At 40.2% G+C, this 13,367-nt stretch overlaps 2 protein-coding genes across 3 annotated transcripts in view; both read right to left on the bottom strand.

Moving 5' to 3' along the window:
• Positions 1-1,930, bottom strand: part of NR1H4 (nuclear receptor subfamily 1 group H member 4) — a 119,948-nt gene extending 118,018 nt beyond the window's left edge. For both annotated transcript variants that reach the window (XM_079937171.1, XM_079937172.1), the window contains exon 1: positions 1,469-1,930. The gene's annotated coding sequence lies outside the window, so the exon portion shown is untranslated. The remainder of the gene's footprint in view (positions 1-1,468) is intronic.
• A 7,289-nt stretch (positions 1,931-9,219) lies between these two features.
• SLC17A8 (solute carrier family 17 member 8) overlaps positions 9,220-13,367 on the bottom strand; it is a 51,247-nt gene continuing 47,099 nt past the window's right edge. The window contains exons 11-12 of the mRNA XM_079935995.1: positions 12,201-12,328; positions 9,220-10,590 (exon numbers count right to left, since the gene is read on the bottom strand). Of these exons, the coding sequence (XP_079792121.1) occupies positions 10,246-10,590; positions 12,201-12,328 (473 nt within the window). The 3' untranslated portion in view covers positions 9,220-10,245. The remainder of the gene's footprint in view (positions 10,591-12,200; positions 12,329-13,367) is intronic.

Consider the following 13,367-nt stretch of genomic DNA (forward strand, 5'->3'; position numbering starts at 1 on the left):
GGACGTGCAGGCCCAGCGGCCATGGCTCACAGGTCCAGCCGCTCCGCGGCATGTGGGATCTTCCTGGACTGGGGCACGAACCCATGTCCCCTGCATCAGCAGGCGGACTCTCAACCACTGCGCCACCAGGGAAGCCCAACGTTTGTATGTTTTAAAGACCAGTTTCATCCCAAATACACTGATGAATCCATCCACAAAAGCTATGGTCTTCAATCTCTCTAAGAGATAAAAATATTATGGCCTTCATTAGAGAGAGAGTGCAGCTCACAGGGCTATGTTGGACCACTGGGACCTTAAACCCTTCTCGACAAAATGAAATCTTATCCTCAAGCATATTAAAACCATGTGAAACCACAAACACTGGACAAAAAAGAGCCAAAAGTCATTTGATTCTTTACCCCATTTCAGCCAAAAATAGAATGAGAGAAATTCTGATGAAAACCAGGATCACATTTTAGACCAGAACTCATTATGAAATGTGTTCCTAAAGAAGATTAAAAAGGAAGAATCTGCTAACCCCAAACCACGGAGTTTCAATTCCATGTTATGTTGAAATAATCAAGGAAGCATTACACCATTCTTAAAAATGTGAAAGATTGAAAGATGATTTTTGAACATGCATTCTTGGGAACAACTTTAAAACAACCAGCGCTGTCAAAATATAAAAAGCTATTTGTGAAAAAAAAAATTCTGTAATTAGTGAAAGCCAAGATGCTTGCTCTTGCTGTGCATAATTATTTGATCTGCAGAGAAATGGGATTCACTTTGGTTATATAAATAGCATTATTTTTAATGGTTCCTTAAGTGATAATATTCAACCAGCCTTTATGGCTATTTATTCACAGTACCTCATAGTATTTTCCATTAATTTCTCAACATTATCTTCCTGGGGTGCTCATCATCATGATTTAGTACATATCATGGTCAAATGTTACATGGCTCGAAAGAACACTAAGCAAGTACTTTCAAAATGAGTTTATCTACTTAATGCCAATATCTTATAATCACTACTGGGAACAGTGGGAAAAGATGGTAGAGAAATAAATTGGAGACGTTCCTGCCTACATGACTGCCCCAGCACTCCAAGCCAAGCTTCCCCAGTGGGGAAAAAGAGAAAGAAGAAGAAAGTGGGTATGGAAAAGGCCCAGAAAGAAGAGAGAAGAATCCAAAGGAAGGAAGGAGATGGGAGAGATGGGAAATATGATAGAAAATAAACAAAAGAAGTTAGATGAGGGAAAAAAGGGATTATGAGAAGGCCAGGTGCTTGAGCTAGAGAACTAGGCTTCTACAAGGGGCACTTCAGGCAAGGACTACAGATTAGGAGGGTTCCTTCAATTTAGCACCGGTAGGCCATTCTGGCAAATCTTCGCCTCCCTTGGATCACGGACACCTTTGAGAATATGACAAGAGTTACAGAAGATTATAGATAAGTCTTCTCTCCAGATGAAAGTGAACATATACAACTTACCATTTAGTTCATATTTTCTGGGCGTGTTTGTGGACCCCAAGCTGAGAAGTCTGCAGGTCTCGGGTAGCTACACCACACCAACACAATCCAAAACAGTAATGGCTTTACCGGCTTCAGGATCTGACTTTAATCGCTCCTCCTTTCCTGTAACATTCTCTCCGTATGGCGTCTGTGGCAACGTTAGAGCTTCACCAGCAAACTCGGCCTCCTGTCCCGGTTTTGATACGGGAGTTTAGTTCTGCTCAGCCACAAGCCTGACTGAAAGGTGGCTCCATCCACCCCCACCCGAGAAAGTGGAGGAGGAAAGGGAAGTGGATCCACCTGGCAGCAGCCCTGCAGCTTGTTTGCCCGGATTCTACAAATGTTACTCTACAGATGGCTGAAAGGGTCAAAGGTCTCTCACATCCACGGTATATCTAAGTTATTTGACTTCACTTGAACTTTATTTCAGAATCCAGACATTATGAGTAGATATGTATATGTAGAGTGATAAAGTTAATTCATTTATCAGGACCCCAAAATGGCGGCCACCCCAGGGACCCCACCCATACCACAAACGCAAACCTGTCAGTCTGCACTTAACAGGACACACCTGTCAAAGAAAACGAACACCAAGCAATCCTCCAACTCAGCTTTAGCAAGCTCACCTCACTCTAGAAAATAGGACCTGCAGGCCTTATTAGGAAATCCCCGACCTGCTAGCCAAGCTCACCCTGCTTCCCAGTTGCCTCTTCTAACATTCTGTAAAATTCTCTCTTGCCCAAAATCCCTTGGAAGATTGCTTCGCTGCTAGCGAGCATTGAACTCCCCCGCGATCCATGGGTTGTTTTTCCCTTGAATAAAGGACACCAAAGTTGTTACTAAATTGTTTGTTTTGTCATTTGATGGGGGGTTGGGAGGGGGAGAAGGGGGAGAGGGGAAGGGACAAAAGGAGAGAGAGAAGAAAGATAATATTACTTTGTGCTAGTTCTGTGTTTGAAGTGCTTTCAAGTTGTGGAATTGTAGTCACCTATCCACTTCAGATGTAACTTTTAAAGAAATGCATTTCAAAGCCACCTTGAAATGTGGCCACAGTTCTGCATTATCTGCTCTGTTATTGTTGCTAATGAATTTAACTAACCAGGTACTAACTGAATGATAAATGATATAGAAATGGTAAGTCAGGTGAATTTTCCCTTGAAAATATTTCTTACAGATGAAGTCAAGGATTTATAATCAAGAACTCCTGTTTATAATAGTGAAAAATGAAAAATTGCCTAAAATGTCTAACAACTGGTCTAGGCACATAATATGAAATAATACCATTCAGCCATTTTAAAAAATCATATTCTCATTGGTTTGAATATGGAGCAATGGGAACTCATATTCATAGATAGTGGGAAAGTAAAGTGGCAGAACCACTATGGAAAAGTGTTTGGTAGCTTCTCACAAAAGTACATGTACACCTTCCCTATGACCCAGCAATTTACTTCTAGAGAAATAAAAACATATGTCCACGAAAAGACAAGAGTGTTTACAGCAGCTTTATTCACAATAGTCCTCTCCCCCCAAATTGGAAACAATCCAATGGCCATAAATAGGAGAACACATTTTGACACAGCCATACAATGTAATATTACATACCAATAAATAAAGGAACTAGGGGGCTTACCTGGTGGCGCAGTGGTTGAGAGTCCGCCTGCCAATGCAGGGGACATGGGTTCGTTGCCCCGGTCCGGGAAGATCCCACATGCCGCGGAGCGGCGAGGCCCATGAGCCATGGCCCCTGGGCCTGTGCGTCCGGAGCCTGTGCTCCGCAATGGGAGAGGCCACAACAGTGAGAGGCCCGCGTACGGAAAAAAAAAAAAAAAAAAAAAAAGGAACTAGGGATAAACACAATAGCAAAGACCAATTTTTAAAATATTATACTCAGGGAAAGAAGTAGGATTCAAAAGAGTTTGTTCTGTATGATTCCATTTATATGAAGCTCAAAAATGGGCAAAGTTAATCCACATAATAGAAATCAGAATAGTGGTTACCATTAGGGAGAGGTATGCAACTACATGCACACACAAGTAAAAATCAATTGATGTATAAACCTAAGCTTCGTGCTTTTTACTTTTAAATTAAATTACTTTTTAATTTACTTTATGTAAATTATATCTCAGTAATTATTTTAAAATCAAGCTCCCAAAGAATATTTAAAACATGGGAATTTATTATATGAGGTTAACTGCAAAAAGAAGGACATAAAACTATATATTACAGTATGATCCCATGTTGTTCAAAAATATATATGTGAAAAGACTGGAGGCACATGTGCTGAAATGTTGAGTAGTTAAATGTGCTGCAATATTAATTTTTATTCCCATAAATACCTTTTTCTCTATTTTGAAATTTTCTACAAGGGAGCATATACTACATTTTTTAGAAAAAATATTTTTTAACGTTTTCTCTAATTACGCACTCTTCCCCATTTTGAGCTCCAATCCTGTCCTTGGCCCTCATTTCTAACTTATTATAGTCTCCTAACTGACCTCCCAGACTCAAGATTCTCTCTATCTATCTCAGTCTACATCTCTGGATGTTTCTTCCTTTTTCATTTTTTTAAATTTTTATTTTTTTGGCCACACTGCATGGCTTGCGGGATCTTAGTTCCCCAACCAGGGGTTGAACCCAGACAATGACAGTGAAAATGCAGAGTCCTAACCACTGGACCACCAGGGAATGCCCTATTTCTTCCTTTTTTAAAAAATAGAATTCTATTTTTGTGTCATGCATGCAATATCTTTTCTTTCAGATTAAGTTTTGTTCACCTCCCTGTGATGTTGGGTTTCTTCCAAGTACCTTCCTCCCTGCCTGTGTTGAGCTGTATCTTTGGTGTTGGAAACTTTCCTGAACTCTCAGCAATCTTTGGCTGTCTACTCGTGCTGCCAAATCCAATGGTCCATTCTCAGTCTTCATCTTACTTGATCTAGCTGCCGCTTTGACACAACTGATCATATCTTAACCTTAACCTAATGATCACCCCTCCTCCGAGCCAATCTTTCTTCACTTGGCCACAGGATGCCATCCTCTACAGGTCCCCTTTCCCTACCCTGCCACCTCACTTTTCCATCTCTTCTGCTGACTCCTTCTCATCTTCCTGATATCTCTGTGCTGGAGGGCTCCCAGGGCTCAATCATGTTCATCTTGATGATCTCATCCAGTCTCGTGGCTTTAACTACCATCTGTGTGATGAGATGATGACTCACAAATGAACAGCTCCAGCTCTGACTTCTGCCCTGGATCCTAGACTGCATTCCAGGGTCCGCCTGATACTGTCACTTAGCTATCAATAGGCAAATAAAATTCCAAAATCAAACATGTCCAAAATTGCTGGTTCTTGATTCCTTCCTCCACCAATCCTGACCCTCCCCAGTCTTCTAACCTCTCAGCAAATGTTCCATCTTTCTTTAAAATATGTCCAGAACCTGACCACTTTTAAAAAACTTGGTGTTCTTTAAATATGCCAAGTGTGTTCCCACTTCAGGGACTTTGTACTTGCTTTTCTTTTAATTCCTGGAACACTTTGCCCAAATAGGCTCCTGACTTGCTCCCTCACTGCCTTTACATCTCTGCTCAAAGTCCACTACATCCCTGAACACTCAATATAACACCTCAAGCCCCACACTTCCTATCCCCTTACCCTGTTCTATGCTTGTCTTTAGCACTTAACACCCTCTGACATACTATCTACTGAACTTACTCATCAACCTGCTTATTTTCTGTGTCTGTCCTCTGGAATGTAAGCTCTATGAGAGCAGAGACTTATTTTGTTCATTTATTTTCTATCCCTAGTGCCTGGACCATTATAGGTGCTCAATAATCGAAGTGCTCATCACAGATGCTAAATAATTGTTGAATGGCTGAATGAATGAATGAATGATGGAATTTTTATTCTCATTGGTAGGGCTTGGTGGGTGGCCTCCACAGGAAGTGATTGGGCAGGGATCTACTTATTTTGGTGGGGAAACCCCTAAATGTCAATGGCTGTAAGCCTTTCTCTTAGAAAGTGAGTTCCCATCCCTCACCCTATGAATCCTTCAGTCTCCTGCCTAAACGATAGGAGCTTGACTACCAGCATTTTGGAAGCTCAGCCCATGAAGGCGGCTGAATGTTTTCAGTGTGCAAACTTTTAATTAATTTCCCTTTGTTTAATGAGGTTAATTCATTCATTCATTTGACAAATATTTACCAAGTGACTATTAAATACCAGACACTGCTTTAGATACTTGAGATTCATCAGTGAAAAAAACAGACTAAAATCTCTATTTTTTGGAGCTTATATTCAGCTATGACAGGTGTTCTTGGATCCAGAGATGCCCTGTCCAGAAAATAAAGCTCCTGTTTTCCACTAGGTGTGGGGAGGGGCAGTTTCTTGGTTGAGCTCTGGAGTTATAACTACTCCTTCCATGCACTTTCAGTAGGGTTGCTAAATCAGGCAATTCTTTCAGCCAGTCCTTGTGTTTTCAGCGCCCCCCCCCCCCCCCCTCCTCAAATGTCATTCTATCCACTCACTCTGTCCTCCAGAGGTACCTGGCTCTGGTGCCTTCAATTTTGCAGCTTCCCCAGGGGTAGTAACACAAAAACAGCTTCCTTCTTTTTTCACTTGGTTCTGCTGAAGTCAGTTAAGGCTCAAGTATCCTCATTCAGCTTCCTAAATGTGATTTTCTTCTCCTTTCTCTTTGTACTGGAAAGTTTATGTGCTCTTTCATTCCTTTATTATAATCTTAGAAAGTAGGTAACTACCTACATTAATCTGCCATGTTTAATCAGCCAACCTGAGCATCACCTGCAGTGTAATCTTCCTTAAACACATCAGATTTTGAAGAATATATCCATTGAGCATCTATTCTGTGCAGGGCATATACTGAGATTCTGGACGGTGTTTGTGTTTCCATTCCTAGGATGCCTCGGAGAGATTCAGGCCTCTGGTAACACCCCTGTAACTCCCCAACACACACACACACAATAAGCATTGGGTTCAGCCTTCCTATCTTACTATCTGGGTAGCCAGGGAAAATATAGAGGCCCCTGGTTCTTACATCTTACTCCAGGCCAGCCGTTGGTGAGAAGAAGGATCTCAGCTGTTCATCTGGTTTTTCACCTGTCCCCATACCGGGGTCTGGACTAAACTGCCAGAGGTCATCCCATCAGTTCCCTCACACCTCACTGAAATTCCTGGGACATTCTCCTGACTTTGAGAATTACCATTGCCTGGAATTTACTGCAGCCAGGAAAAGAGGTGGAGAACAGATTAAAAATTAAGAATTAAGATTAATATTTAATTGAGTTGATTAATATAATATTGTAAATTAATATACTTCAAATTTTTTTTAAAGAATTAAGATTAAAATACAGCCATTAGAGTCTTGAGTTTAACTTCTGCTCTTAAACACCATTTATTTATTAATAAATACTTGGGAATAAATAGTTGAACTTTCCTCATTGAGTTGCCATGAAAATTAAATGAGATATGCATGGAAAGGGCTTAGCATAAGGTCCAGGACCCAGTAATAAATGAAATGCAAAGAAAAGTTCAGCTTCCTTAGCCCTTCAAATTGGTCCATGTGGCTATTAATGCCAAGTTTGAATCAGGCCAGAATCTATTGTATTCTAATGACTCTCAATTCTAATAAAGATATAAATCTTCGTGGTTTCTCCTGGAAGGGGCCCACATATCCCTTCCATACACGATTTGCTCCCTACAACTTAGTTCAGATCTCCCACATCATCTGGGTGGCCCAGAATATCTCAGCCCTTTCAACTGGATTAAAGAGATCCCAGAATGCTAATGCCTTCAGGTTCCTGGAAAAATCAAACAAAAATCATTTCTGGAGAGGAAAAAAACCCACATTTTTTAAGCCTAAAATCATTTCTACAAACAAATCTTCAAATACGATTTTGGATACAATCAAAGAAAGCCAGGCACAGACTGAGATAATGTGAATAAGAATCAGCAAAACCAGTAGGAAATAGATACAGAGTTACATGGTCTCCAGATATTGGCACTGATCAGACTTTAAAATAATTAACTTCTTGTATTACAGGAAATAAAATACAGGATTGAAAATCTCAGCAGAGAACTGGAAATATTTTTTTAAAGACATAGCAGAATTGAAAAAGAACCACTAAAAGTCCTAGAACTAAAACTATAATAACTGAAATTAAGTTATGGATTTTCACCAGACTTCTTGTCTCAAGAATCCAGCATCCTCAGGCTTCCTTCCCTTCTTGCTAGAATCCATGGTTTGCCTCTAAGAGCTGAACGGATATTTGCAGCCAAATGTACAATAACTTGCAAAGTACATATGCCTGATGTTCAAATGTAATTATCTGTTCATTGCGACCTTCACGAAACCCATCACAACAAAACACTGTGTTTTCTAGTTTTCAACACCATGGACCCCATTTTTTTAATACTATAAGGGCAAGTGACAGGCACCCTGTCAAAAGTGCTTTGATTTATCGAAATGTGGAATTTCTACATATGACCCTGACGTCAAATATGGAGTAAATATAACTTTGTGTCACAATCTACAACATTACCTTAAGGATTACCATGAGTTTTTCAAATAGTTATTTGACTTCATTAACAGAAGAAAAAATAAAACACTGACTACCATAAATTTCTCAATTTTTTTTTTTTTTTTTTTTTTTTTTTACTTAGAAAACAACACAACCTTCACAATAAATCCTGTGACTAATGGGTGAAAATGACATAGCATGCTTTCTTTTCAACTGCAAGGTTCCCAAAAAGGTTAAAAGATAATAATGATGATGATAACTAATGTTTATTGAGCATTTTCTACATGACAGGAACTGTTCAAAGGAACTTACATGGTTTCACTCATTAAAGAGATTTAAAGATATATAACATAAATGATATACTGATGACATAAATAATACTATTTAATGGAAAATCAGGCTTTTTTTCAAAATTATTCTTTTTACAAAATACACTACAATTCTGCTGATACAGTTAGGGACCAGAAATATATATATATGAGAGAAATTAGGAGAAAAAAACCACTTTACAATAACAAACTACAAGTAAATCTATAACTTTTCCTGCAATATTATATTTTTCTTCTGAAAGTAGAAACAAAATTTTCAAAAACAATGAGCAGGGTAATAATTTTATTTGCAAACAACCTTTTACATGCCAACATTAAGTTTTAAAATATCATTAAATTTTAAAATATATTTAGAGAGTATCCATGTTATTGCCTTATGCAAAGGTTAATTTTTCAACACTATGAGTCTAGTTGTCCCAGATGTTTACATTGTAGTATTTCACTGTTTAACTAATGCTGTATTATTGTGGTTTCACTGAATATCATTCCAAGTAGAGTCATTAGGAATATTTCAATCATAATTTTGTATAATTCGATCAAATTTCCTAATATCACCAGCAGAAATGGCTAAAGACATACATTTTTTAAAACAGAGGACTCTTCTAAGAGAATTTTACCTAATAAAATGCATGAACCAACTTCTTAAATTAGTAAACGTCTTAAAGATTTACAAGTAATTTGGGACGTTATTTAAACACATTCTTGATATTATGAAGGGTTGAAATTTAGTTCTTCTCACCATTCTGACCATCAGATTCCTGGAAATTTGCTGTGTTGCTTAGCTTTTTATTTTTCTTTGTTTAACCTATTTGAATCTCTCATACAGTCTGTAACCCTTATTATTTAGAAAAACTATGGATTCATAGAATCATTTGGCTCTTCAGACCACCTAGGGCCCCAAAGGTCTTTGAACCCAGTCTCTCACACAATATTTGAGCGCTCTCCGACACATCAACCCAAATGTTTTCCATCCCCCATGCCTGCTAAAATAGGGAATTATCCACATGACAACCCACTCCATTTTCAGTTTTCATTATTAAAAATGTCTTCTCTAATCTGAAGTGAAACGTTCTTCTCCAAAACTGCCACCTATTTTGGATTCCACCAATCTCAGCACTGTCCGTGGCAGAATGACCTTGGGCAAGTCAATCTCCTGTTGCTTTCATTTCCTTAGTTGTAAAATGGGGATAAAAAATGTATGTCAGGGCTTCCCTGGTGGCGCAGTGGTTGAGAGTCCGCCTGCTGATGCAGGGGACGCGGGTTCGTGCCCTGGTCTGGGAAGATCCCACATGCCGCGGAGTGGCTGGGCCCGTGAGCCATGGCCGCTGGGCCTGTGCGTCCGGAGCCTGTGCTCCGCAACAGGAGAGGCCACAACAGTGAGAGGCCCGCGTACCGCAAAAAAAAAAAAAAAAAATGTATGTCATAGTGGTGTGGAGATTAAATGAGAATGTTATAAAGTACCTGGCACAATACAGGGCCTTTGTAAGCCGTGGCCTTTATTAGGAGTAGGAAACCCTCCTCTGCATGGCTGCTCTCAGAAATGTAGTGGCAACTATTGTTTTCTCTCCTCCAGGCCAAATATTCCCATTTCCTTCCATTTTTCTTTGAAAAACATGGTATTGTCTTTCTTATATTTCTAGTCATTCTTTCCTGGATACGTTTAGTTCTTAGAGAGAAGAGTCAACTGCCAATCAAAAACATTATAGCCACCCATTTTATCAACTTAGAGCAGGTTGTCATTGCAAGAAAATATCTATCTTTCCCCTATTGCTAGGTAAACCTCCTCTCCCCTACCCCACATCCAGTGTCCCTAGAGTTGACCCTCTGGCAATAGAAAGCAATACGTATGGATACTTTCTGGTTCTAAAGTGAGGAGGAGCCAGAAGTGCCCCTCAGACATTAGGATGTATCTGAGAAGTTTCCGTCTTCATTCTGGTAGGATGCCGGCTCTTCCTCATCAAGAGTCGCTCCTCTCTGTCCGCTCCATTCCTTCCTCTGGGCTTCACAATTCTGGGTGGTAGCTCCATAGGACATCTTCTTTTTGGGACTCGTGAAACTCTCATGGTTGAGTTCTATCTCCTCGGCTAATTCATCATTGTCAATGATTCCGCACTTCTCCTCAGAAAGGTTCTCAGGGTCAGCCCACTCCTGTTTCTCCCCAGAAGCAAAGACCCCATAGAAGATCACGCCACTGTAGTGCACCAGGGCAGCTATGAGGAACACATTCTGCCATTCCTCACGGGTCTAAACAAGGAAACACGGTACCAATTAATATTTGAACCAAAAACAGAGATTAACGGTATCTTCTGGAGGTCTCCACTGGGACAAAAGCACTTGGTCACCCCAAAGGCAAATGCTGTGCTTTTCCGGAAGACATGCGGCAGAAGCATGCCCAGGACCCAAATGGAATTTGAGTGTTTAAAAATGAAAGTTAAGGGGCTTCCCTGGTGGCGCAGTGGTTGAGAGTCTGCCTGCCGATGCAAGGGATGCGGGTTCCTGCCCCGATCCAGGAAGATCCCACATGCCGCGGAGTGGCTGGGCCCGTGAGCCATGGCCGCTGAAACTGCGCGTCCGGAGCCTGTGCTCCGCAACGGGAGAGGCCACAGCAGTGAGAGGCCCACATACCACACACACAAAAGAATAAATAAATAAATAAAACATGAAAGTTAAGACTACAATGAATATGCATTTTTTTAATTTAGAAAAATATTTACAAAATAAACATCCTGTAAACTCCTTGCTGCACCACTTCACAGCTCTTCTAAATATACAAGTGAGGTTTCCACTCACATAATAGGTTAAATTAAACTTGCTTTAGGAACCCACCGTTGTAAATTTCAGAGGTCTCCCTCTTGCTTTGGATACATGACAATTTGAGCCATGAAAATGCTCAGTATTGACTGTCAATAGCTTAATTATAATCATATTTTCTATGAAAATATACTGTATCAAAAATAATGGGAATTTGTGTTTAAAGTTAGGAGCAGACAGTATCTGAGATTTAATGATCATATTACCAATCCTTTCATCTCATGAACAGACAAAGCGCGGATCCTCTGCCTATAAAATCCCCAAAGACCACCTTCCTTTTCTATCAAAAGATAAGAAAAGTTATCCCACACTTTCCTCTCCAAGAAGCTGGAGAATTTCTGAAGTCATATTTGCAATAGGCAATCCAACAACAAAAAATTGTTGGGTAAAAACTCCATAGTATCAAGAAATGTTTATTTGCAGACAGCAGCATCTAAAACCCTTTCAAAGACAGGGATTAAGAAACCATGTGGCCTGTGGCTGAACTCTGGATGGATCTGGGATCTTCCTGTGCCACCCACCCTAGTCTAAATACACAAATATTCAGTAACGACTTGGTGCCACACCCGCTTAGGTTCTTAGGAAGGGTCATTAATGTCTTGTTTATTTTCTTCATAATAAGGAAGTATAACTGCACTAATATTTTCATGCTGGAACATGCTAAATGGAAATGGGCTGTAAAGTTTAATTACTTATGATTACAAAGCAATCAGGTAATTTATTTATCCTGAGTTGATTACCTCAGTTTCTTCTTTGTATCTCTAAACATTCTATGGTATTAACACCTCCCCTCCACACACACACACAGACCCCTTTTATTTCTCAATTTAAGAAACATAGACCCAAACGTCAGTCAGCCCTGTTGCCATCAATAAACAATAATTTTTTAAAAGAAGAAGAAGAAATTAAAAAAAAAGAAGTTCAAGTGACTCAGCCAGGTGAAGGACATACACATTTACACAGACTGGGGTAGGGCCTTGAGAGTTTGTGCAGTACTTCAGTCCCCTGATACTGTAACCCACAGCCCCAAAGGAAAACATTACCTTGTGCTTGGTCATCGCGCCCACAATGAGGGGACAGATCATTCCAGAGAGGGTTCCCACTCCGTTTGAGATCCCCATGAGAATGCTGGCATAGCGGGGGGCAATGTCCAAGTGGTTGACATTAAAACCTACAGTGAAGCCAAACACCTCAAAATCAGACTCAAGAACAGAATTCCAAATACATTTTGGAAAATACTAGCTTTCCCCAACTCTCATCAATCTATTTCCTCTACATGTAACTAATGGATACCTTTACTGGAAAGGTTGGGTTGAGGATTGTCAGGCTGTGTCTGCACATAGCAGAAAAACATGCTATGATTGACTAGCAATGACTGCCATGGGTTCTCCATGAGGAGAATTATGGCACCTGTACCTTCTAGGCTTAGAAGCCCAAAATAATGGTGTTTGGGGCAATACTGAAAAGCCCGAAGCCTGGATCACATTTATTCAGAGTAAACAATCACATGATCACATAGAGTGTGCTTAGAAGCAAACCCTGCCTCATAATATCCTCCCTCTTAGCTCTCAACTCACTCCCAAAAGGCCACCATATGTAGGTCTGCCTTAGTAGCTACATGGCATAATGGAAAGGGCTCCTTTTTGATAAGAAAGATTTACACAAACATTGGCAGAATCCTCTGCAATTTTCAAAACACTTTTACATACTTGATTTGGAGTCTGTAAACCTGGATTCGAATCTTATTCCTACCTCTTAAACAAGTCATTTTTTAGGACTTTGTTTCCTCATCTCTAATTTGGGGGTAATGTTACTACTTAACTCATAAGGATGCTGTGAGATGAGACTCAGGGGAAATATGTATGCGAGAGCTCTTGGCAGACAGCTAGGCTCTGGTTAGTCTCATGATTACCAATACCAGTACTACCTCTGCTGTTGCCGCCACTTCTAAGCACGCCCCTCTCTTTGAGGTCTTCTATCTATAGATAACTCTGCTAGGAGCGGTAAAATAATAAATCACCAACACCTCACTATTAATCTGCTTATCAGGAGACAAGAATGAGTGGGATGAAGGAGGAGTGAAGGCAGAGGAGGAATAAGGCTTTGAAAGAGGAGGCATCAGGCACTGGGAACCAGTTCTACCAGTATAGCCCAGGGGTGCATTTTAGAGTCAGACAGACCTCGAACCTGGCAGCTTAACTGAGATGCAA

This window comes from Stenella coeruleoalba (assembly GCF_951394435.1).
Source record: "Stenella coeruleoalba genome assembly, chromosome: 11".
In the NCBI taxonomy this organism is placed as follows: domain Eukaryota; kingdom Metazoa; phylum Chordata; class Mammalia; order Artiodactyla; family Delphinidae; genus Stenella; species Stenella coeruleoalba.